Raw genomic sequence first — 25,012 nt, 5'->3', positions numbered from 1 at the left:
CTCCCAGAGACGGATGGCAGGACAGAGCTGGTGCAGTTAATCTTAGCCCGTTTGCTCTCTGTGTGCGCCATTTTGTTATGACAAATAATATTCAGACATTCCTAATGCTTAGATGTATAGGTAAACTAAGGAGAAGTGCACAGCTGAGTCTGTAGTCAAAGTAACAGTATGCCAGTATTTTTATATACTCTGAAGAAGCTTGTACAAATCTGTCTTTTTTGGCTTTTTTCACTTGTTGAATTGAACCACTTTTACTGAGTTAGAGCTGGTTCTGTGTATGTTGTGATTGGATATAGTCTTTTTAGAGGTCTTCCTTTAAGAAAAATGGCTGGGTTTTCTGCTCATGAGTGTATCGGTGTCGAGGCTCAGCAATATGTCAGGGTAATTCTACACAGATCAAAAAGGTTATTGAAGAATGCACCTTTTTTTTTTTTTTTTTGTGCTGAGTCTGAAGTGGAAGGGGCTAAATCCCCAGTGGGTAGAAGTTATATAATTTGGTGATGCTATGCTGATTTATGCCCCTTGAGAGTTTGCCTGCAGCAGAAGCTGGAGGTGATGAGAAGAGATTGAATCGAGAGAAAGACCATCCAGGAAAAATTCATCAAATTTGTCATTCTTGAAAGGACCATCATAACATATGGTAAGGCATATCATTTACCTCAGGCTCAGAAGAAAATGATTTCTGCTAGGAGAATATTAATTTTATTTCTTACAGGATCAGCTGACAGGGTAGGCTTTCTCCTGGCTGGTCTTCCCCTTCTGTTTTCTTTAAAGGGAAGGATGGAAGCTTGGAAATGTCTTATCTATAGCAGACAAGCAAGTTGGCATTTTGCCATCATTTTCTGCCAGCAGAGAGGATAATGGTAATTATATGTCAAAATTTAACATTTCTTTTCCTTGAAAGAGAACTTTTTAATGCAAAATATTTAGAAAAGTCAGATCTCTTCTGAGGCGCTTAAGAAGCTAGAATTAGTGAACTGATATTTTTTTCTTAAGAGGAAGAAGTTTTTCTTCGTCTTCAGGGACAAGGGAGAGATGAAAAGGGTTGAAATTGAAAGAAAGGTACGAGTTGTGCAATATAACTAGGCTGCACCTTCGGTATTGCTTAATATTTGGGAGATATGCAGAGCATCATCATCTGTCCTGTTCCTTTTGTGGAAGGGCTGGTAGCACTTGCTTTGTTAATCAGATTCCAGCATTATTGATTGAATTGTTATTTTTTCATTTGTGAGGAAAATAAATTTCTGTTTCCCTGTACAACATGGAGGCTAAACTCCACCATCTGCTTTTTGAGGATAGGAGAATGTTTTCTTATGGTCAATTCTAGCTTCCCCAGTGGTTGGAGGTTAAGCCCTTAGTCAGCCTTGTCCTAGTCACTTAATAAAAGGAGAAAATTTTTCACAGGCTATGGCATAAGTTAAAATACTGTTGAGATGCTTAAAAAGGTGAAAACCTTTGCTTTCTTCAAAGTCTGAAAAGAAAATCATGGTCATTTAAAATATAACCTTGTAGATACAAGTTTAAAATTTATCATATCAATCTGATTTTACAAATATTTAAATCATACAGTCTAGAAAATTATAATACTGCTAGGAAAGTAAACATACAATTGCAAACAATGGGGAGATTTTGTTGGTGTTTATTTTTTGTGTTTCTCCAAGTACAAATGTAAGCACCTATCTCTTTTATGTACACTGCGAGTATAGCATTACTAGTATATGTCTACATCTTTAGGCCCTGGGTTCCTCAACAGTCTGAGACAGAGGAGGTCTCCTGCATTATCTTTTGGGAAATGGGTTGCCAGGGATTTTCAAGATGTTTTTGAAGGTAAAATACTGGTTAGAAATCTTTAAACTTTTTTTTTTCACTGTCTGTTTTGCATTTATTCTAATTTGTCAGCAGCGTGTAATGCAGTGATCTGGATCATCAGAGAGTGGTTTAAGATACATGCTTCAATTTTAGTGCCAGGATTCAGAAACATTGATTATGGAATATTTGGAGAGTCAGATTTTGATACTGCTACATTAACCGTTAGGAAAAGTTGGAACCAAGCAGTTGCTTTGTAAATTTTGACTATGCAGCGGTGGTTCAGGTCTGCCTCTTCTCATTTTCTATTTTGTTTTATAAATGCTTCAAGTTTCCCTTAAGCACAGTCATGGTTATCCGCAGATGAGCTGATTAGATTTATGTAATGCCTGTTGAAATAATCACAAAAGGAGAGTCTTTGAACAGTATTTCATTTAAGAGAACAGAGCAAGCATATCCATAAATTATCACAAGATTTCACTGAGTTAATACATTTAAACTTATATTTTCTAAATGGATTTCTTGCCTAGAGAAGGGTATTTACATTTTACAACACCCCCCATCCCCAGTAATTTAATGGGAGAATTAAGTAAGAGAGAAATATGTAGACTAAAGGAAGGTAATAGAAGCAGTCCTTTCATTAGGATTAAAGAGGAATAGGCTATCGTTAATTACTTTTGAGCTTATTCCACTCAAGTACAAAGATATTTTTGAATCTGTGTTGATGTAAGCGATCAGCTGAAACTTAAGATCTGATGAATTATTTTGGTTAAGAGAAATTATTTATATTGCTAATACCATTCAGTGTATCAAGAAGAAACCTTGGTGTCTTCAGTACAGAAGCCAGCTGTTGTTGAGTCATTTGTGTTTATTTAATTTTTAAATTTTGATTTATTTATTTTAATTTGGTTCAGGGTTCTAAATCTATTTCCAGTAAGTTTAGTCTCCTTGAATTTTCTCAGTAGTGCTGTTATTACTAATCCGCTGTTCATTAAATTTCAGCTTTTTTTCTTCACCCCTGCGTTTTCATGATCTTTCCTGCAAATATATAGGAAAGAAAGGCATAGTCTTGGTCTTTAAGTTTGATTTCTTGCTCTTGCAGACCTTCAATTTCTGATAGGTAGAAAAAACAAAACCCAAACTAACAGCATTACAAATTTTATATATTTGTGCTTGTTCCACAATAGTTCTTTTACTGAATACTTATGCTTTTCCTTGTCACTGGCATTGTCACAGTTACATAGACCTCCCTGTTAGTCTTTGTTAAGCTAAGCAAGACAAACCCTTTCAGTTTCTTCTTCAAATTTCCTTGACCTTTGTGGAAGTCTTTATCTCTTGTAGTTTGAATTAATTTTTTTAAGCATAGATGATCAGAATCATGAACAATATGCTTTTAATAAGCTTCATATTATTGCATTAATATTGATATCTGTATATGAGAAATATCTTCTCCGGTAATTTTAAGATTTCATTTCCTTTTCCATAGGGATATCACATTGGTAGCTCACAATTACTCTGTGATCAGCTTTTGCCCCCACAGTTCTCTCACTGTGGTTTTCAGCTCCCGAGCTCTCAATTTCTAGCAGAAACTCAGTGAGCTTAAGTTCACATCATTGCATTTTGCATTATTAAATTTTACCTCAGTTTTATTCTTGTGGTCCTAAAAGTAATCCAAGTCTTCCCATTGATGTTCCATTTCTCTTACAGTAGCAGTGCTTCCTAATACTGTCATCAGAGAGTTTTTGAACAAACCCAAACTGTGAGTTTTGGCATCATTCATATTGCTTATGTTGTAGCCACTAATATATACACATAGTAAAGTTATTTCTTCAAAATGTTGCTGAGGAATATGTGTTAGTATTTTTCTCCAGCTTGTTTGGTACGGCACTACATCATTTCACCTTACTTTTACAATCTGCGATACTTTTAATTGATCTCAAATGTTCTCTGTCATGATCGTTAGTACTAGCAAATCTGACTTAAATTTAATTTCAAAAGTTGAGTGATGGAGCTTCTGCTGTCTACTTGCTGTCTGCTTCTGTCAGGTCTCTGACATAAAGCTGATTTGTGATAGATTCAAAGTGACCATTATTTCACCTTGCATAATCCATAGGAACTCTGAATTTGCCTTTTTTAAAATTCTTGCTCTTTTCTTCTGAAGAAAAATGAAATAAAATCAAACTGTATATCGTGAGTAATGCTTCTGTATGCTATAAAGTGATACCTGTTGATTCTCTAAAGGGAATGGATTATCAGCTTTTTGTTTTAACATTTCTCAAATAACTGAAAAAACATTATTGTATTTACATCTGTCTATACCCATTGCTAAAGAAATGTTAAAATTTTCGCTTTCGCAAAATGGTAATTATATTGCCATGAATTAAGATATAGAATATCTTATGGGAAAAGCTTCTGCAGCTGAGATAATATGCACAAAGAAATTCTCTATGCTTCTAAGTGCATTTATAATTTGTACTGAGATTTTAACCTAACTCAGGGAAATATTCTTCTATATTGTCCCTTATTGCCTCATGAGTTCTTCACATCTCCAACTGCAGAGAGATTTTTTACTCCTTGTGAATAGAAACTCTAAATTATGTTTCTGACATCGGCGATCGTAGCTCCTAGCTTTGTGTGTTTTCACTCTTTGAAGGGAGATCATCATGTAATAGATGGGCATAGAGAGAGCCTACATAGTATTTATGAGAGGTGAGTTGGCAACTTCCAATTTTTTTATTTGGTCATTTGCTTTTTTCATATCACGTTGCTTGCCTCTGTATTCTGGCTGCGTGGCATGTTGGGTCTTAGAAGAGGTTTTCAGCAGTGCATGGACTGTACTCCTGTGGTTGTACTCCCCTATGTAGGTGTAAGCAGATACGGATTTGAATATAGCCTTGAACTGAGTATTTGCATAGGAATAAATACGTTAATACTTAGTAATGATGTATCGTCATTTATTTTAAATTATCTTTTGAAATGAAAATATTATCTTGGGAGATATTCCTATTCCACACTGATCAGGGAAAGCAATTTTCCTCTTCTTTTATTGCTGAATCACTCCAGTCTATTTTCTGAAGGACTTTTTGTCTCCTTGCATATGTATTTATATCCAGTGCTCATAATTTAGTAATTTTTTTTGGTAGTAAGTGAATTCATGAATTATTCTGGAAGAACTTTGGAAGCGTCAGCTTTCAAGAACATTGACAGTGTTTGAAGCAGCGCCCTGACTGCCACTATCATCAGCATTATAATGGTAGCATCAGGTTGTTAGGCCTCTAGGTTAACTCTCTTGGAGAATATAAAAAGCAGTGTCAAGTCTGGCCTGATTTGGTTCCCTTGTGCACTTAAAGCCTCCCAGGGCTTTGCTAACTAGCATCTGTTACTGAAGATGGCTACGTTAGCCAGGAATTTTCTCTACCTAAGCACATGTCAGTGGAGACCCTCTAGGAATGTGTGACTAAGTGAGTTCCCTTCCCTGTAGGTGAAGAGTCCTTACGTTGTGGCAGTAGCATGATGTATAAAGTGAAACAATTAAAAATTTATAGAAACAATTTCTCTCTCTAAAGGAAAATACGTGGTATTCATGGATGAGACCAGTTTGCTATTATCAGTGTCATAATGTGAATGACTGTAAGCCAAACTTGATTAACTGCAAGTTGCTCAAAAGAGCAATTACTACAAGTGTATAATAATAATGTTAAACTAACAGAATATGATCTGGGTGAATTAATTTAAAATCATTTGCTCCTAGTTTCAGCTTCTGCTTGTATTTCAAAGTAAAGAAGGACATCAAAATTAATTTGAAAACATGCAAGCTATTTGAGCCAATATAGTTCAATTAGGGATGATTTCTTTCTTTTTTCCCAAGTTTTATTTGTCTGCAAAACTCAACCACTAGGAATATATTTTAGTATGTGTTGAGGTAATGTTCTTGTGTGTTTAATGTTATGGACTGACTGTCGCTAGAGCACTTTCTCACTGTGTCAGTGCTAGTAATTTTTCAGTGGGTCAAGAATTCAGAAGAGTTATGACATGAAAACTTTTCCAGTTTTTTGGTCGCAATGTTTCTTTTTAATTCTGTGTTGGGAATTTTTTTGTTTGCTTAAGTTTGTTGCTAGAATGATAGCAAAAATAAATATAAGTAATAATTTTAAGTAGTAATCTATTTTGCTTTATAATTGCATCAAATACTTATTTGAATAAAAAGTCTGGTTATTACTGTGTAGTCCTAAGTGTTTAAAAATTACTAAGGAGGATACTGTGCATTTGTTAGCTTGAAAGGTCTCTAGTATCAGAAAAAAAACCATGCATGATTGCTTTGTTTGATATCAAAACACATTTTTGCTGTCATAATACTGGCACATTTTCAAGGCATGCTGTTTTCTGGCTGCTAGCAGGGAGTAATGGAAACAATGCAGTGATCATGCAATTTCTTGAAAATAAACACCAAAATACTTAGGCAAGCAATGTTTTCAATTTTAGAGACTCAGATTTGTAAGGCTGCGCAAAATAGCTGTTTCAGTACCACACAGATATTCAAATGCCCTGCTGCCTGTAAATTGTTTGTAATTTCTTTCTGGTAATTTTCCTTTGGATCAGATTGTGATGCTGCTTCTGAATGGTGATATTGCTTGTTGAGGAGCGGTCATGCAAGCAAAATTTGATAACCTCGATATGTCATTTCATCTGCTGCTTTTCTTTTGTTAATGCAAAGCTGGTTGCATAATATCTAATTTCTCCTTTAGCTGACCACAGATGAAAACAAAATCTATAATGGCAGCTCTAGGTTTTATAAAAAAACAACAACAACAAAAAAAAAACGCAAGTGAGGAGTTGAAGGATGTGGCTTGTTCTGTTTGGATGATGCAGGATTGCTTTAAGCAGTAAGCTTACTGTTTTCAGATGGCATTAGCAGCATCAGTGATATAGCTGTGTCAGCCTCCTTGACTACTGGATGTCTGTAACTGCACGGAGGAAACTATATTTAAGATCTGATATCTTGAGGGTAATGACTCCAGCATTTACTGATGGACAGAATGGCTGTTAATGCTTTCTTCACTAGCCCAGAAGATTTTGAAAGATAGATGGGTCTGTGATGCACTTTTGTGAGACAGGAAATGCAATTTTTGGGGGTCTCTGGAAATAGAAAGGTCATGCAGCTTGGAACCGGTGAGACATTACAGTCGTTAAGTCATCAGGTATGACCTCATAGTTTACTAATATTTCTAAGACAAGGGTTTGTTTTACAGTTTTAGGTCATTTACAATCTCTTTGTCTGTGTAATTGCTTCATGTTGGATTTGCTACAGGATTTATAGGGTAGACTGTTTACATAAGTAGAGAAATGTATATCTTGGAAATCTAATGTGTTGTGAATTGTTATTTGAACAACGTAAGGTTATTCCATATATATTTTCAACCCGTTTTTATTGTGAATATGATTTCTTTTAACTAAGTCATGGTAGCAGGTTATGCCTTTGCTGTAAAGTAAAATGGCAAGGCTGTATTGCAGTTTTATTTTGCTTTGTCTTTACATGGCAACACAATGCTATTGTGTGAATGTGTTTATTTGTCATATGAAGCACAGTGTAGGGCAACTCTTTACCTACAGTGGCAGGTTATTTAAAAGAACATATCATATTGTGTAACAGAGCTGAGTTATTCTGCAGGCACAGATCTTACTTCATTTTGCAGTAGTAGTTTTTTTTTCCCCTTCATTTCAAATCAGATTTAAAAATAGCTCACTGAACATAACGCTTAAAGTTTGGCAAGATAACTCTCCCCTTTTTAATTATTATGTTCAGTGATGCATACTAATACTAATGGGTTGTAAAATGGAAGATTAATAACTTAAATATTTAGTATGTTGTTTAAAACCAAATTCATTTTTACTGATCCTTTTTGTTTATAATTGTTGCCAACTTTATTGCAAGGCTGGTACTTTGGGATCTGCTAATGTATTGTGACTGATAGAAAAGTCCGAGAACATAAAAGAAAACAAGTATATGGGTATTTTACATAGAAAGATAGTGGCCTAATTTCAGGTATGAAGGACAGAATGGTATTAGTTATACTGTTATCACATTACGTGTTATAAATGGTAGATAATAGTCACTGAAGAGTTCCTATTTTATTGCCCTTGAATACAGCATACAGCAATTATATTTCATAGAATTTGTAGAAGTTTATTTTCAAAAACGATGTTCAGCTCCATCTTAAGAAATTCTAGATGTATTTGCAGAACATTTCCATGGCAACGTATTTGGCCATGTGTTTTAAAAGCTCAGCTAAAGCCTGAAAGTAATGTGCAATATTTCTGTTGCTTGCTTTATTCTTGTGAAACAACAGTTTGCACATGTAACTGGCCTGCAGATTGGTAGGGGTGAGTGGTACTTCCTGACCCCAAAGCTCAGGATTAAGTGATCAAGGTTTGAAAACATTTTCATATTTTCACCTAAAAATGTAAACATGTAAAAACATGGATTTGATTTTGCATTTAGAACTGCATTCCAGTTTCATCGCAGTTTAATAACATTTTATTGGAGATGAATATGTGTGGGAGACCACAGAAGACCAAACTTGAGAATGTACAGCAAATAGTTTCAGTAAAAATGGCTGTCTTCTCATTTTTAATTAAAAACATATTTCTAAAAAATGTTTTATTACTTGTACTGCTCATAATTTATAGTTTCCCAGTCTACTTATCCAGCTTACATTCTTAATAATAATGGGAAAAGACTTCCCTACTCTGAAGCTTGATTAGGTTTGGAATGATTTCAGTATACCTTTCACTTGTTACAAGATCTTTTTAATCTGTTAGAATTTATTTTCAGTGTTTTAATGCATTAGTCACAATGAGTACATTCTGTTTCTTGGCATTGGAATGAAATTCCTGAAAGTATTGGTTTCATGGTATTTTGCTGCTTTGCGGGGTATTTGAGGCCTTTTTAAAAGGACCAACCCTCCCCCCAGCTTCTTTGGTTTTCTTATTCAAGTATAATTTAAAATCTTGACTTACCTGTGTTTTGAAGTTCTTCCTGGAGTTTCCTTTGCTCATTAAAAATAATTAGATCTTCCTGAAATTTTGCGTAAGTGGAAGCTATAACAGTATGCCATGTACTTATCCTGGATTCTGTTTTATCATTTATATTAATTCTGCAAATTGTATTCAGTTTTCGAAATGTGACATTGATGGTAATCCCAAAATAATGCAGTAGACATGCATTGTGGCATGCGTAGTATGGAAATTATCTACAGAGCAAAATAAATTGGCAAATAATGTTAGCTTGAGGAAGTCTGTGTTTAGGTCATTTCATTTTGAAATACCAGTGTGACCAACTGTTTTAAGTGAGTTTGAGTATGTTATTTCACTCAAAGGGCATACTCCCATTAGGTGCTTCTTCATTTGAGGGGGACAACAGAATATTACTCCTAAGGAATCTATGAAGGAGTTAAAGTTCTTGTAAGAGGAGGAGTTGCAGCAAGGTAGAGACACACATGAGGAAAGGGAATCAGACAGAAGTGATCTGAAAACTTAAAACTATAGAAACTGTTTTGCTTGTTTAGCTCTCCATTATCCAATGGCAGTGTAAATGGTATCACTTAATACAAAGGTTTTTTTAGTGCATTCTTTAAAACTTTACTTCCCCTCCTCAGACCAAGTTGATTGCACCTGTGTTTGAAAGTGCACTTTGTGGAATGCTGTGTTAAAAAGGATCTCACTAACTAAAGAACACCTTTCCCTTGACCATGAATTATGAATACACATTTGTGAGTATAGTGTGTTTCCCTGTCTTTAAACATTCATATTTTCAGAACTTGATGATGCAGATCTTATGAAGGATCAAAGCTCTGTATGGAAGTTTTAGGAACTGCGTTAACTAGCAGGTTGCATGAGAAGCCCAGTATTGGTGTCATTTACCAATTCTAAACATGAATACTTGCACACATGCACATACTCAGTTGTGTATGGCCATGCTTTTGCCTACTTCTGATTGCCATTTTAATTCCACACTACTGACTCTTTTTATGCCCAATAGTGCCAGTTTTTAAGGACATGATAACACTAGGGTGAATGAGAGATTGTGGCCAAGCTTTCACAAATGGCAAAAGAACACTAGAAGCAAATAGTACTTTCAGAGTGAGAATTCAGTTCCTTTTGTCCTACATCAGTCTCCCTCCTGGGAGATGATCCTATTCTCTAGTCAGATTCTTCTCATTTAATACTTTAATTCATATACCCCATCACTGGGCCTAATGACCCGAATTGGGGTAGGCTTAGTGTAAACATGTCAGAAAGCCCTAAACAGAATGTAGCATAAAATAAGTATGCAATAGCTACCTGCAGGGTCACAAAATACATAGCTCAATGACTCTATCAGTTTGTACTCCAAAAGTATCACCGTGTGATCATTTTGAGGGAAGACTATTTGAAGGAGTTTTGCTGGGTCATATGAAAATGTGGAAACTTGCTGTGAACACATCACAGCAATAACGCCCCCGTAATGTGTTCAGTTTAGAGTAGAGTCATAGTTAGTCCCCAACCAATTCCTGTAGAGGTGGAACCTCCTAAGAGGGAGTAGCAGGGAAAGTTAGCAGATTAATGCAGTAAAAGCGAGTGGTTATGCATTACCTAGAATGGCATTTGGGAGATGAAGCAATGGTCTGTCTGTCTCATACCCTTTCCCTGCTCTAGTAATGGTGATAGGAGTTGTTCATCCTGTTTCTTGTTTCCTTGCGAGACCATGCTTATTTTGCTTTACTTAGTTTATCAATAGAAGTTTAATAATAATAATAATAATAAAAACAAACAACAAGTCTACAAACATTAACATGAGTGCTGTTTCACTACTGTTATCATTGTCCTTTCCCTCATGATAAAACTAAGCTAAGTTTAAGTAGAAGCTGATCCATAATTCTGGTAATTTCTGATAGATTAATTAGTAAAAAATCAATACAAACTACAGAATAAGCTCCATAATACTTTCCATTGCACCTTACTGATTTCAGTGTGACCCTCAAAGGGAGACCATCACTTTGTTGAATTGGTTTTAAAATGTACATACCATTATTACAGGATTGTGAGTGATGGTAAGGTGAAGAAATGCTATTATTCTCATTTTACTAAGGGAGCTCTGTACCAAAGAAATAAAATGGCTACCCCAAAACTAAACAGAAAATAAAAATTTAGGCTGGCTTGCTACTTTGTCTTGATCACTGGAATGGCTTGTCTCTGAATCAGGGTCTTGGTGTTGGTGGCAGTCTTTATTGAACTATTTATCATTTTAGACTCAGGTACTAGCAATCTAAGTACATTAAATGAGGGAAAAAATATAATTTTTGCATTTTATCAAGGGGAAGGTTGGTAAGAATAAAAATGATTGCAGAATCACAGAATTGTTGAGGTTGGAAGGGACATTTGGAGGTTATCCAAGCCCCTGGAGCCCAGGTGACTGGAGTCTACCGCTTGCTCAGAGCAGGGACAGCTAGACCACATTGCCTAGCACCGTGTCTGGTCAGATTTTGAGTATTTCCAAGAATGGAGACTCTGCAACTGCTCTGGGTAGCCTGTTCCAGTGTTTGACCACTCATAACATTTTTTTCGTATGTGTTTAAGTGGAATTTCTCATATTTCAGTTAGTTCCCGTTTCCCCTTATGCTGTCACTGGGCATTAATGAGAAGAGTCTGGTTAAGCCCTCCCTACTCTCCCCTACAATCAGTTATTTGTACGCTATAGTCCTGTCTAAGCTTTTTCTTCTTCAGGCTGCACAGTCCCAGATATTTCAGCCTCTCCTTGCTTGACAGAAGGTCCAATCACTTAATCACCTTCCTGGCCCTGTACTGAGCTCACTCCAGTATGTCCGTGTCTTCCATGTAAGATGGGAGCCCAGAACTAGACAGAGCAGTTCAGATGTGTCTTGACCAGGATGAGTAGAGGGGAAGGTTCATATTATCTGGGAAGGAAATTTGGATGGTCTGTGAACTAGTCCATCAAATGTAGGAAACTTTGGCCAGGAATCCTTGAACAATGAGGGCTGAAAGAACTGAAAATTATAAATAGTAATATTTTTTAGTAATCTTATGGAGAAGAAAAGCTTGGAAAACAGCTTTATTTGAGTCATAGTAATTGTGTTAGTGATGAAACCTGCTGTTTTAGAATTTCTGATGTACGGAATCTGAGTCCCCAAATGCCAACTGAAATGAACAGAGAATTAATTCTAAAGGGAAAGGTTGAATTTTAATTTGTTGAAGCTAAGTAAATCTTAATGGAACTGAATAAAAAGATATCATCTGTTATGATATAACTAATAAAAAAAATGGTGAACCATGGGGAACATGAACTTCAGGGATTCATAAGCTGTGTCTTTAGTCAACTTGCCAAAAATGATTTCTGTTGGAACCTCAGAACACTGACAGAGCTTTCAAATGTTCTCAACTGATGCAGCAAACATTAGCTGGTGCAAAATATTCAGCTGAGTGCATTGGATGAAAATGTAAAACAGCATTAAGTTACATGAGAGAGAGTTGAAGAATTGTAAAACTTCACTCCTCTTTAATAGCTTCCCTTCTCTCCCCTCAGCTGCCTAAATAAAATAATGTATATAGGAGCCATCAGTGATTCAGGATTCTCTCCTGATAACATAACGAGTTTACTTGTCTGAATTCTCTTTATTAAAGTTTTTATGCAAGCATACACACATTCATTAAAATACATGCAAGAAATCATACCCATGTGGTTTGCATCCACATTTAATGCAATTAAAACTATTTTAACGAAAGCAGTATTGGTTTTATGCCCCAATCCTGTGATTAAAATTTTCGAGCAAAAGCAGTGTCAGTTTTTTTTACTTGTCTGAATCCTGCAAGTGAAACAGCAGAGAAGTACCTTGTCCTTGCATTTGAGCAGCAAAATGTTTTCCTATTTTTCTTCTAACTTTTCTAGTCCTATTCCAGGAAAATATTTGGTGAACATAAAATTTTAGATTTCATAGGGGTGTGTGTGTGTGTTTATGGGATCATTAGAAAAATCTAATGCATGAAGAAAATACAAATGAATAGTTCTGTAACAATATCAGTGATATAATATAGTGATTTCTTATTGCACTGTATATTCTGCTGAAGATAATTGCTGCATGCTTAGATTCTACATGGCAAGTATAGGCCTGACTCGGTGGTTACTCTTGAGGATGAAGCTCAGTGTCTGGTAACTGTGATTTTATCTTCAGAATATCAGTTGTGGTAGTTGTGCTAATACATGCCAAAATATATGACTTAGACAACCAGGTCACAGGATTTAATGGAAGAGACTAGACATTGCCAGTAAAGTTTACCTATTGTATGAAATGTGAAGTGTATGAAAACCCAAATCTGTCTTGGCATTCTTGTTTTGTTCAGGAAGGAAGTGATGACCACTTTCTCCAGTAACTGATTGCCTTATTACATTCAGAAGGTTTGTTCCCTCTGCTAGATCTCAGTGTACTGTCTCCAGTCCTTCTGCACGTAGTCGTAAGGGAATTTCTCATTACTGGTAGTGAGTGTCTTGCAGTGACTCACTGGGCTCAGTTATTGCCCAGTCTGCCTTCTGGTCTCCTCCTCCTCTTTCCTGAGTGGTTTTCTGTTTTGTAGGGTGCAGATGTGCTGAGATTTCTCAGCCATCTAACTTCTAATGCAAAGATGCATATTTGCTGTGGATGTCACTGAAAGATGTAATCTGTGCTGTCAAAAGTAGTTACAAGCACTGCCTTGTGTCCTGAACATCTACAGTAGCAGCAACCTCAGCACAGATCTGGGACACGCTCTGTCCTTTTCTTGACTGCTTCAACCAATAAGAAGTGTTAAATTGTTTCCTTTTTAGTGTCCTTTGCAATTGCTGAGACAGAGATTAAATTTACATTTTTAGCAATGTCTGTATCATCAGCTATAAACAAATTTCCCTGGTAATCGCTTAGACTTTATTTCCCTCATGGGCCTCCTTTTATGTCCATAAAAATATCGTTATCAATTTCTAGTTTAGCTTCCTTTTAATTTTACTGTCTTTACTTGACTACACTGTACATACCTGTAGATCTCTAATTTAATATAGAAACCTGCAGAATAGCACCTTTATCTGCTACTGTGGATAGTGCAAAATTTCCTAGGGTGAAGTGCTTTTTATTCTGTCATAGCAAAGACATTCAGGCTCTTTGGCTTCGGACACTTCTGGCACACGCTTATATAGAAAGCTGGGCAGCAGTGATCCTGTAAAATAAATTGGCTAAGCCCTGGAGCTGATGCTAACCCCATAATGGATGTTCCTGCCTTCCTGTCGTGTTCATTGCCAAATCTGTTGCCCTCTTGGTTTGCAGTTTACCTATTTGGGTTACACATAGTGATGTACACTGATGTAGCACATCAGTGGAACAACACTGCTCTTTTCATAAAACAGCAGGCAATTTCATCATTTCCAAGACAAGAAGCACCCAATGCTCAGTAACCCTCCTTTTGGAAGATTATCTGTGTTAATGAAGGCAGGGTTTTCTTTGCTTCATCAGGTTCCTAGTGCAATTCTGATCAGTTTGATCTGATGCATATTTATAACTTATTAGTCTCTTGTCAGAGGGCCTCTTACTCTCAGCAGGGGACGGCAGATCTCCTTTAGCTACCTCAGTTGCCATGTCTTTCCCTGGAGCATAAGGACATAAAAACGGTTGTGCTGGGCCAGACCAAAAGTCTGCATAGCTCAGCATCTCATCACTGTGACAGTGGTCAAAAGCCTAGGTAAGCCTGTAATAGTGGGGCAATTGCACAATGACAGTTCATAGCTCCAGGACTTTCTGTTCCAGAAATGGTGTTCTTGGATTTGGTACCTTTGATAGATTTCTCTTCACTGAACTGGTCTGCACATTTCTTGAACTCAACAAAGCTTCTAGTATCCACTGGAATTCTACGCACTGGACCACCATGCTATGTGAAGAACTGTGTGTTTTTCTTTGTTTTGAATATGGCTCCAATTGTCTTCATTTAATACTGCCATCCTTGGTGCTATGTTGGCAAAGACATTGAACAGGAATTTTTCTATTCAGCCTCTGAATACCTATCATGTTTTTATAGACTTCTAATACAGCTCCTTCATACACTAGGTATTCTTATTTTCTACATCTGAATCTTCTCCATTTCAACTATATCCTTTTTGGCAAATAGGAACCAAATAAACTTGGTATTCAAGATGTAAGTAAACTTTAGATGTATATAGAGGGGATAATGATATCCTTATTTTGTTCCCTATGTATTTCTAATTTGTAGTATTCTATTTGCCTTTTTTTCCTACTGAATTTCGATATGATATGTTCATGGAATTTTTTACCAAAACTACAAGACCCTGCTGCTATGTGGTGGTGCTCAGAAAATTTCACTATGTATGTGAAACTGAGATTGTTTTTCCCTCTGGTGCATCAGTTTATGATTCCCACTGAGCTCCAACAACAGTATATCATCCTTAACACATTTTGTGTGCTAAGGGCCTTCTGTAGATCTTCATATTCAAGTTTAACTTTATGAATTCTTTATGGATCTTAGGAAATTATCCCTCATTAGTGAACTTTGTCGCCTTGCTGCTAATCCAAAATCATCTATACATGTGTAAGATACCATATGTATGAGTGCAAATCTCACCAGAATTCAAGCGATGACTTCTGCATTGGTGACCTCCCTCTGCCAGAAGAAATGACGATTTCCTTATGGCTTCTGTTTTCTACAGTTTATCAGTTCTTAACTCCTGCAAAGACTTTTCCTCATATCCTATTGCTGCTTATGTTCTTGTAGTTGACTCCTTGGAGGACTCTTGCTGAAAACCTTTTGACTATCAGAGTAGACTTTGTGAACCAATTTCTTTTATTTACAGAAAACCTTTTGACTATCAGAGTAGACTTTGTGAACCAATTTCTTTTATTTACAGAGTTCATCACAGAATCACAAAATCATTTAGGTTGAAAGAGACCTCCAAGATCACCTAGTCCAACCTGTATCACCTAGTCTTTTCTCCTTCAAGGAATTAAAGGAGATTTGTGATACCACAGGATCAATTCTTTTTCCATTATATCACAGTTACTCACATGCCCTGTAATTTTATTCTTTATAATAGTTTCTTTGAATCTGCCCATTAGCAGCAGCAGGCTTACTGGGTGATTGTTGACAAATACTGTTTCGAAATCTTTGCAAAAGTTGATATCATACGTGTGGTCTTCCACTTCAAAGGTACAGAGGCGATTCCAAGTAAGGATGTTACACACCAAATTCAGTGTCTTACTTGTAGAACTTGGAATATAAACTGGGCTTTGTTGGCTAAGATATCTTGGGAGTACTTGTGTTGGAAAGGTATCCAAATTTAACAGCAGTTCTAGGCTGGCTGGATCTCCACAGAAATGTCGTGCGGCGTAACAGCAAAAGGAATAACTGAGGAAGCAGGAACATTAAGAAAGGGTTTAAAATACAAGAAAGATCAATAAAAGTTAATAATGTCAGAATTTCCGTTTTTTTTTTTTTTTTATGGTCAGATTGAAAAAGTCATCACGCCTTTGGTAATCTTTTATTATTCTTTGGCATGTGCATTACTTCTGTGATTCAGGGTGATGAAAAATGAAGAAGAATGAGAATGATCATGAATTAAATTTTCAAGTGAATAACAATAATGTCTATTACAGGAACTATGCACAGGATTTATTGACTTGATCTCTATGCTATTGAAAAGGAAATGTTCCTTATCTTTTACTTAATCATTAAGTATATCAGTTGCTACTTTTTTCTTTTTTTCCCATTTTTATTGTTTAGCAGATGAATAGGAAAATGGCATAGACAGAGTGCTAGTTACATTGAGACTGGATGCTTTAGTGCCTGTGAGGTTTGGAGGAATAGGCAGGCTCACTGAGTGCCCTGTGAAAGTCAGATCCACTGCTAAAGGCAGAAGTAGGGACGTCTGTTTATTCTGGTTCTCTCCTCTTTTGTCCGTCTGTCAGAAACACTTCAGTTTGGATGTAAACTGTAGTGGGTGAGGTAGTTTCAGTCTTTACTGGCCTTAAAAAAAACTGTGGGCCATTTTGTTTTGATAGGTGGACAAAGGTTCAAGTGAGATTTCAGTTTTGTTCTGCTGACTTCTTATTACTGCTTCTAGTCTCTGTTGACTTTTCTATGTTCTGTCCCAGTTTAAAATATATCATTTTGTTTCTAAGCAGAGGAAAGCTCTTATGATGCACACTTTTTCAAGTGTTCTGTTTCAGTCTATAGCAATGCTATAGTTTAAAATAAAAACAATCTGGAATCTTATCTAGCTCCTATACTGCTGGGTTCCCATTGACTAAACTGGAGTTGTGCAAGGTGCAAATGTATATGGGATTTCACCTTTCTTTTTGTGGAGTAACATCTTTATTTGCCATGATCCAGTCTGCTGAGAATTCCACCACTGTGGAGGAGGATTTTGTGGTTGAACCCTAATGTAAATAGAAAACCTTACAGTTTACAAACCTTCTTCCTTGGGCTGAGTTCTGGTACATTTAGATCAGGAATCAATTTGAAACTGTAGATGTAATCACACTAGAACATAAACGTTGCAAAGAAAATAAAATTATTACACATAACCCTTAATTCTTTTCCAAGTGTTTATGCTCATTGCTTTTTACGTATGCATTACTAGCGTAAGTTAGCGTATCACAGTGACAGGGAAGGAATGAATTTCAATTAATTCATTTTTTTTCCTCTTAGACAGATCAGTTCCTGAAGTTTTAACATGTTAGCTGGCATCTGTGGCCCCCATATATAGCAGACCTGACTGCACCCTTATCTGGCGACTTAAGTCCCTGTGTAACTTGCTGAGAGAGGTCTGGTTTAAAGTGAAACATAAAACATGAGCTAGCCTAGTTCTGTTCGCAGTCCTTTGCCTTCTGAAATATTTTGCTTGAAAATAATTACTGGTAAAGATAAGTATCAGATATATCAGCTGTGGTATTTAGCATGGGAAAGAATGAGCAGGCTTAAAATAACAAAACAAGCTCCTTCAAAATAAATAAAAAGATAAAATCCACAAACACTTCCTCTCCAAGAACCCAGACATCTGTATGTCCAAGGATGCAGAAGAACACTTAACCAGGGATGTTTTTTACTCCCTTGTGTACTGTATCATGAGAAGAAGAATTAAGCAATCAGAATGCTATTCTGGCAAATGATCCATAAGTGCGATTAAAATTCCTAGGAGAATAGGGCTCAGATTAGTCCAGTTCTACATTGCAAAAGATTTATTAGCATATGTTGGCAATGAATTTCTAATACAGTTATGGAGTATCGGTATAAAATGCCTCCAGTACTGTTTATATGGACTTGGTATGCAATATAAGCTACGGGATGTAAACTTTTCCTGGTATAGCTATGTTACAGTAGATCACCCTTATTAATTAGCATTTTTAGTCACCATGTAATTTGTTAAAACAGCTAATGTGTAGAATATGTAGAAAGTATATGTAATAGCTTCAGATAACAGGTTTTAGAAAATATGAGAGTAACAATCAGGATGGCCCAGTTTCTTTTCTCTTGTTATTTTTGATTGCTTTATTGGTGCTTGTTTATCTCTGTTCTGTCAGATGCTTCTCCTGTTCGTATGTTCCACGTGCAGGTTACACTTCTCTGCCTTGTCTTTCTTGCTTTAAGTTACATCTCCCTCTAGTTCAGCCTCCTCTGTATAGCATTCCTATCACATACTTTTTTTTTTTTTCTTCCAAATGCAGAACTCCCTGTTGCCTTCATTACTTGCTCTTCATTTTATTTTTTGATGTTTCTGGAATGTTACCAGTCTCAAAGAACCTGGAGATTGTCTTTTTGCCTCCTGCTGTTCCCTCCAGCCCACAGAACTCTGTTCCCTCGTTGTCTGTTAAGTCTGGCTCATCCATGGTGTTTATGAAGACTGCTCCCTCCGGTAATACTTGCTTTGAATTTGGGTCAAAGAAGTTGGCACCTAGCACGCTCTCTCTCTTTCTGAACATAGGTATTTGTTTCTGTCTGCCTCTGTAACGTTGCTACCATTTGCCATGCACACAACTCTACCTGTTCCCCATCTCTCTGCCTTTGACTTGCAACTTTCTTTTCTTGAATTCATAATTTGTCGCACTTTGGTTTCCATGTGGATGACTGTCCAACTCGGTAGCTGCCCTGGGGCTGTTTCTCATTTGAATTGTATCCCACGTGCCTAATCAGCTACACACCTGACCTGGTCTCTTCTAAGCGCTGTGTTCTCCGAGTTCCTTTTCTGTGATAACTGTTTTAACTTTCTCAACATTTTTATTCCCTCACTCCAGAAGTGGAACTTTGTAAAAACTTTTTTGTCAGCCTTGATGACTACTTTTCTGCTCTTGTTTCCTTTATTACTCTATGCTTTGCCTTCCTCTGTCAGCATATCAGTTCCCTGTAGTTTCTATTTTCTTTGTTCTTCTCATACACTTCCAAACCCTTCTTAAAATTCGTGGTCCTGGCTGACTCCCAGTATGCACTTTCTCAGTTCCTAATGCCATCTGCCATGCTGCAGAGATACTGCTGAGTATCTCTGGTGAAAATCTTTCAATTCTCATGACTTTCTGTGCTTCGTAGGGATTTCTGTTCTTCTAGGATTTTTGTTATGACACGAGTATCTTTGCCTGCAGTTTTCCATGTTTTGTATTTTTTACTAATTTTGTAGGCCTCCATTTAGTTTATCTGTTTCCCCTTGTTTCCATGTGAACTTTTAAAGACTAATCAATCAAGGACAAAATTCAAGCTGCTGCTTCCTCATCTGAAACAGACTTTTTTTTTTTTCTAGTCTTTAAACCTGTTCCCATGACCTGTCCATATCCACCTTGTGCAGTTCTTTTTAAATTGTCTCTCTCATCTTCAATTCCTTTCCTTACACAAGAAATATGCCCAAATCTCTCCATTGTAAAGACACCAACAAACAAAACAACCCTAAACTTCAGTAGTTTCTTTTCCCCATATTAATTTCCTATCTCTGGGTCTCTTTCACCCCCCTTTACCCTATACTAAGGTATGCTTTGTACAACTGTCTTCATTTCTTGTCTTCTGCTGCCTTTCTAGAACTGCTCACTTCTGGTTTGTCTTTTGCACTGAAATTTATCTTACTAATGTTCCACTTGACTTCTTCCTGGAAGATTTCCAGGCTAGTCCTTTATTCTGCTCCACTCCATCTGTCATCTCTCTCGGTTTATGTGCTGTACTCTTCACTAAATTTTGTTGTTCTTAGGCATTTGTCATTTTGTTCTTGTTGATTCTCTTTTCAGACCAATTCCTAGTTAGGTAGGTCTTCCTCTCCCTCTCCTCCTTTTTGTGTATGTATCTGTGTGTTTAGATCTCTCAGGAATCCATCCTCAGCCTTTTCATCTTCCTCCACATCTTAACTTTGGATAATGTAGCCATAAACATAATCTTTATGGAGACATCACTGCTGTATTTTTTAGTGGTCTTCCACCACTCTGGTTAAATTCTACCTATCTCAGAAAATTTTCTTGGTCTTCAGCGGTCATCTGAATATAATGTCAGAACCAATTCCTGGATTTTCTTTTCTTTCCTGATGCACTTTTCTTGCTCTTTGCAGCTCTGAGGTCTGACAGTTCCTATTTGTCCTTGTAGCCATAAATCACATTGAAGGCCTGCTCATCTCAACACCATGACTGTTATGATCTCATCTTTCTGTCTGACTTCAATACTTTCAGTTTTGCTTCACTTGATTAGTGGTGTTAATATCATCTTAGCTTATTCCTCTGCCTACATCACTTGCTTTTTGAAGTCTGTTTACTCATCTTCTCAAATACAAACTTAGAGTCTTTATTTTAAATGCTTTACAGCTTCCATCCTTTCCCTCCAGGAGAGAGATTCTGTCACAAATTTGAATTTTGTGTTTGCTCTGCTGGCCTTTGATTTCTTAATTGTCTATTTCTCTTGTATTCATTTGTGCATTTTCTTTGACTATACCCTGTCTTCATTGAAACTCTTCCTCAAAACTTCTGTAGTCTGTAGAAGTAAGTATAACCCATTAATAACTGGGCAGGTGTGTGTGTGCATCTTACTATGCATAGGTTGCTATGTAGTCTTAACCCTTACACTATTTATTGCTTATATACCTAAAAACTATAACTTGTCTTTTGAGTTATATGACTGTTGAAATAGTTATAAGTAATTTATTTCAAATCACTGTCACATCATATGTATATTTGCAACATGTATGTCTATGGAGCCCACAGATGCTGTTCTTCTTTCTCCACATGTGAACACATACATATTTAATAACAACACTAATTAAAAAAAAAGTTGCAGTTGCAAGCAAGGATACTTATAAGACCAAATACAGATTGGGTGATTATTATTACTTGTTTAGTATCTGCATTGAAATCATGCCAAGAAAGGGACCTGTTGTACTAAGCTTGGTACAAACTTGTATTAAATGAAAGAGTGGTCTGAGTAGCTTGCAGCATAAAGTTTAAATGATAAAGATTTTTTTTGTGTGTGTTCACCACATAAAAATAAATAAATCCATTCTTTAATAAAAAGAAGATGGTGTTGTCTTGGCAAGGAAGGGTATGAAGAGCATCTGCTGGGTATTCTTTTTCATCATCGTGTTTGTAATTGTTTTTATTTTAGAGCAGTATCATGAAATACAAATAATCATATGTAATTCAAAAATTTCATTACTTTTGTTGAGCCAGTAAAACTTAATATTTAGTCATTTCTGTTGTATTCTCAAAATACTGAATGCTGGAGACATCTAGGTCAAGGAGTTGTTTGAAAGGTTAAATATAATGTGATATTAGTAATCTAGCAAATATGTAAACAAGCAGGTAAATACTATGCCTCTTAGAAGGGTTGAAAAAAATTTTTGCTTTGGAAAAGTTTCCCTACCACAGCAGGAATGCAATCCTGACAGTCTTCCTATTTCAAATATCATAGCTATATCCACCAGAAAGACTCCCAAACTCCTAAAATAGGCAATAGTTAAAGGTTTGCTCGTGTCCTTCTAAGCTCTGATTGAGATTACTGTGTCCTGCCTTGCTGTTAGTGGGTGCATACGGATCTATTGATTTAATGGCTTTGTGAGAAAATTGACAATGAAAATGACAAAGCTGTTTTCTAACAATAAAATTCCTTTCATAAAGAAGATCTCAAATCTGAGTATTAATGGCCATCTCAGAGCCTACTTTATACCTTATAGTATTTCTTGGGCCTTTTACGGAACAAGTTATGTTCTATAATTTTGATGTAAAGCTCACTATTAAAGTCATATTGGTTGTTTCTAACTTTTAGCTTGTTTATTGTCGAATATCTTGACTAATCCAGAATAGCAAGGTCATGGAAGCGATGATGTTTAAAACTTCTGTATTACAGCAGACAAGCAATTTGTATGAGTCAAATTCTTAGATCTCTGAGAGGCAGGAAGACCAGTTGAACTACTGATTAAAATTCATACTTACCTTTGGCAGCACATTTCAAATTCCTGAAAGTATATCATGTGCACTTTTGCTGTCTAGACTTTTAAACTGTACAAATCCCTCATTTTTAGTCCACTGTTACAGTGTATTTTGAGTCTTTGATAGGAAAATTCTCTTTCCAGTGATGTATTTCATTCCCTTGCTTTTCCAGGCAGAGCCCTTGTATTTAGAAGTGATGCGCAAGTAACTTCAAATTAACTTAAAAGTTGGTATCTGAAATCTATTTATTTGCTGCATTACTTCTCAGAGCACATTATCAATTTCATTATCCCACATTTCTTTTCTGGCTTTTTTTTTTCCTTTTCCCTTTCATTGCTTCTGCACTGTTTTTTTTTTATTTTTTATTTTTTCCTAAGTATTCTTTTTTTTTTTTCTTTTTTCTGGTATTCTAAGTTTTTTCCTGGTAATGGATGAGAGAAGGGCCATAGTATTTTTAAAGCTTGGATTAGATTTGATTCATTCAGGCTACCTCCAATACTAGTAGAGCAACAATGATACCAGTGTTGGCTAACTTGTTAGGAAGGTTAGAAATGAGTTTGGCTGTGTAGGAATTATGACAGTCAATCTAACAGTCCATCTGGTTTACTGTCTCCAGATATTCCCAATTAAACAGTCCTCAATCTTGATCATTTTCAGCCTATCTTCAGTGATGGTCGAGCCACCTAAGATGTTGCTTATCCTGTGGGAGTGGTGGTCGTTTTGCATTGACTATTAGAAGAGTTGAGGGTGATACCATCTCTGATTTAGGCGATTTCAGTTAGGTGCCAAACGTTTTATGGAGTTAATCTGAGTTTAGAATATCTCTGTCCTGGAATATCCTCCCTGCTGCCTTGATTAATAAGGATTGTACTGTGGTTGTAGAGAATGTTTGTTTACTGCATACAACCAAAATATTGTGGGTAGGACCGAGAAACAGAAGAACCACTAAGCATTATACCAATGTTTTTGAGAAAGGGAGGCAATTTATTATTGATAAGGCTGGCTTATAAAAAAAAAAAAAAAGGATATTTTGAATTATGGTTGGCATACATTTGTATATAGAAGATATAGATTCCAGACTAGAACACTTTTGTGGTTGTAAAAGAAGTGAAAAAAGTCCTTTCTCTCGTCAGTGTTGTAGCTGCTGTTGAAACAATCCTCATAAGTTGGTCATGACCTCCTTTCTTCTTTGCACTTGCTACTTCCACATGAGTAGCTGCTGCAAGAAGACTGACTTCTATGATTCTTCTCTCTGACCCTGTTTCTTTGGGAAAAGGTCTGGAGACACATCTGTTTTCTGAGGCTGAAAGCAGGTCCCTTGAGATGGGAAGTGTATCCAGCTTAAAACCCAGTATATCTTACTGCTGATTAAGAATCCAGCAATAAACATGATTTACTTTTTTTTCCATTTGCTATCCAGGAGCTAATACCTTATTGCATAGTGGGCTAAACTTAGCACATTTAACTTCTAACTACATCTAAATAATACTGTTATCCTGGATCTATCCTCACCTCGCTTCAAGCCAAGAGGGAGCCCAGACAAGCTAAAAGTAAATCTCATTTAGGCCTTGGATAAGTCTTCACATCTATCTTCATGCTGTTGGACTTCTTTGTCGTAGTTGACATAGCCATTGCTATGAAGTGAGAAAAGAGGATTTCTGCTAATGGGACTGCATTAGGATGACATAAGACATTCAAATAATAACCGTGGAGGAGAAAATAACCGTGCCTGAGCTTGAAATCTGTGCTGTTCCTTGCCTTGATTACTTTTAAGTATTTTGACAGTGTAGCAAAAGGAAAATAAAAAGCAAAGGGAATAAAATCTCAGTCATACAAATGTGACCCAACTTCTATATCCCTTCACAAGCAGCAAGGAATGCTGCCTTTCATTTATTCAGAGGTCTTGCTGAGACTAGCATTTGAATGAAGATTAGTTTACAAACCCAGCAGATATGATATGATAGGAAGGAAGGAAGGGGAAAAGTTACAGGAATATTAGCAAGACTGAAAATGTTCAGAGGAACATGGTACTGTAAGTGCCTTGTTCAGGTTTTGTAAGGCTGTCAGCGTAATTTAAAACATAACTGATAATTTTACTCCAAGGCATACAAAACATGGCAAGTACAATTGCAATTAAATGCCAGTGCTCAAAGCAGGTACCAGAGTCCAGAAAGAATTCAACCGTTCCTTGCTTCCTTAGTATATCCAGTGCTCTAACAGGTTGAGTGGGAACTCCTTTTTTTTTTTTTTTCCCTCCTGTTTTATTGCTGCAGCCACTAGAACAACAGAATGCTTTTCTGATGGAGAGTGCAGAGAAAGTGGTGCATCTAGGTCCCACTGCAACAAAGCAGGTCACTATTTTACCTTGGTGATTGTTTTCTCTATTTTTCTCTTTAAATAGAAATCTCGTCTTCAGTTGCACAGGCATATGAAGAATAGATGTAGCAAAGCAACATATTTGCCTTGCAAATGCAACAAATGCATTACTTCTCCCTAAAATGCTTGTTCTAAGGAAGAACATTACTTATTAAATAATAAGGAAATACTTCAGTGATTATGCATTAATTTATGCATCAGCACATAGTTGGCTCGACTGTGCATAATAGTACTTATCCAGCACAGGGTGCTTCAATGTATATAGCCCCAGGAATTACATGTGAGCAATGTGAGCATTTACTTGTGAGCATTTACTTTACTTTACAAGACTGCTTTGTTTGAATCGTATGTGTGTTTTCTGC

The 25,012-nt window shown here is 36.4% G+C and overlaps 1 protein-coding gene across 10 annotated transcripts in view; it reads left to right on the top strand.

Moving 5' to 3' along the window:
• SLC4A10 (solute carrier family 4 member 10) overlaps nt 1-25,012 on the top strand; it is a 157,443-nt gene that overhangs the window by 29,042 nt on the left and 103,389 nt on the right. For 5 of the 10 annotated variants that reach the window (XR_005820987.1, XM_040561251.1, XM_040561258.1 and 2 more), the window contains exon 1: nt 6,708-7,004. The exons of 2 other annotated variants lie outside the window; for them this stretch is intronic. Coding sequence is in view for 6 of the 8 variants with exons in the window: in XM_040561251.1 (XP_040417185.1) it covers nt 6,924-7,004 (81 nt within the window). In the remaining 2 variants the exon portion in view is untranslated. Of the gene's footprint in view, nt 1-6,706; nt 7,005-25,012 lie in introns of those variants that run through there. 3 more of the 10 variants (XM_040561250.1, XM_040561254.1, XM_040561256.1) reach the window with 3 other exon arrangements.

The sequence above is a fragment of the Cygnus olor genome, chromosome 6, assembly GCF_009769625.2.
Source record: "Cygnus olor isolate bCygOlo1 chromosome 6, bCygOlo1.pri.v2, whole genome shotgun sequence".
In the NCBI taxonomy this organism is placed as follows: Eukaryota; Metazoa; Chordata; class Aves; order Anseriformes; family Anatidae; genus Cygnus; species Cygnus olor.
This window is presented reverse-complemented; position numbering and strand designations above follow the sequence as displayed.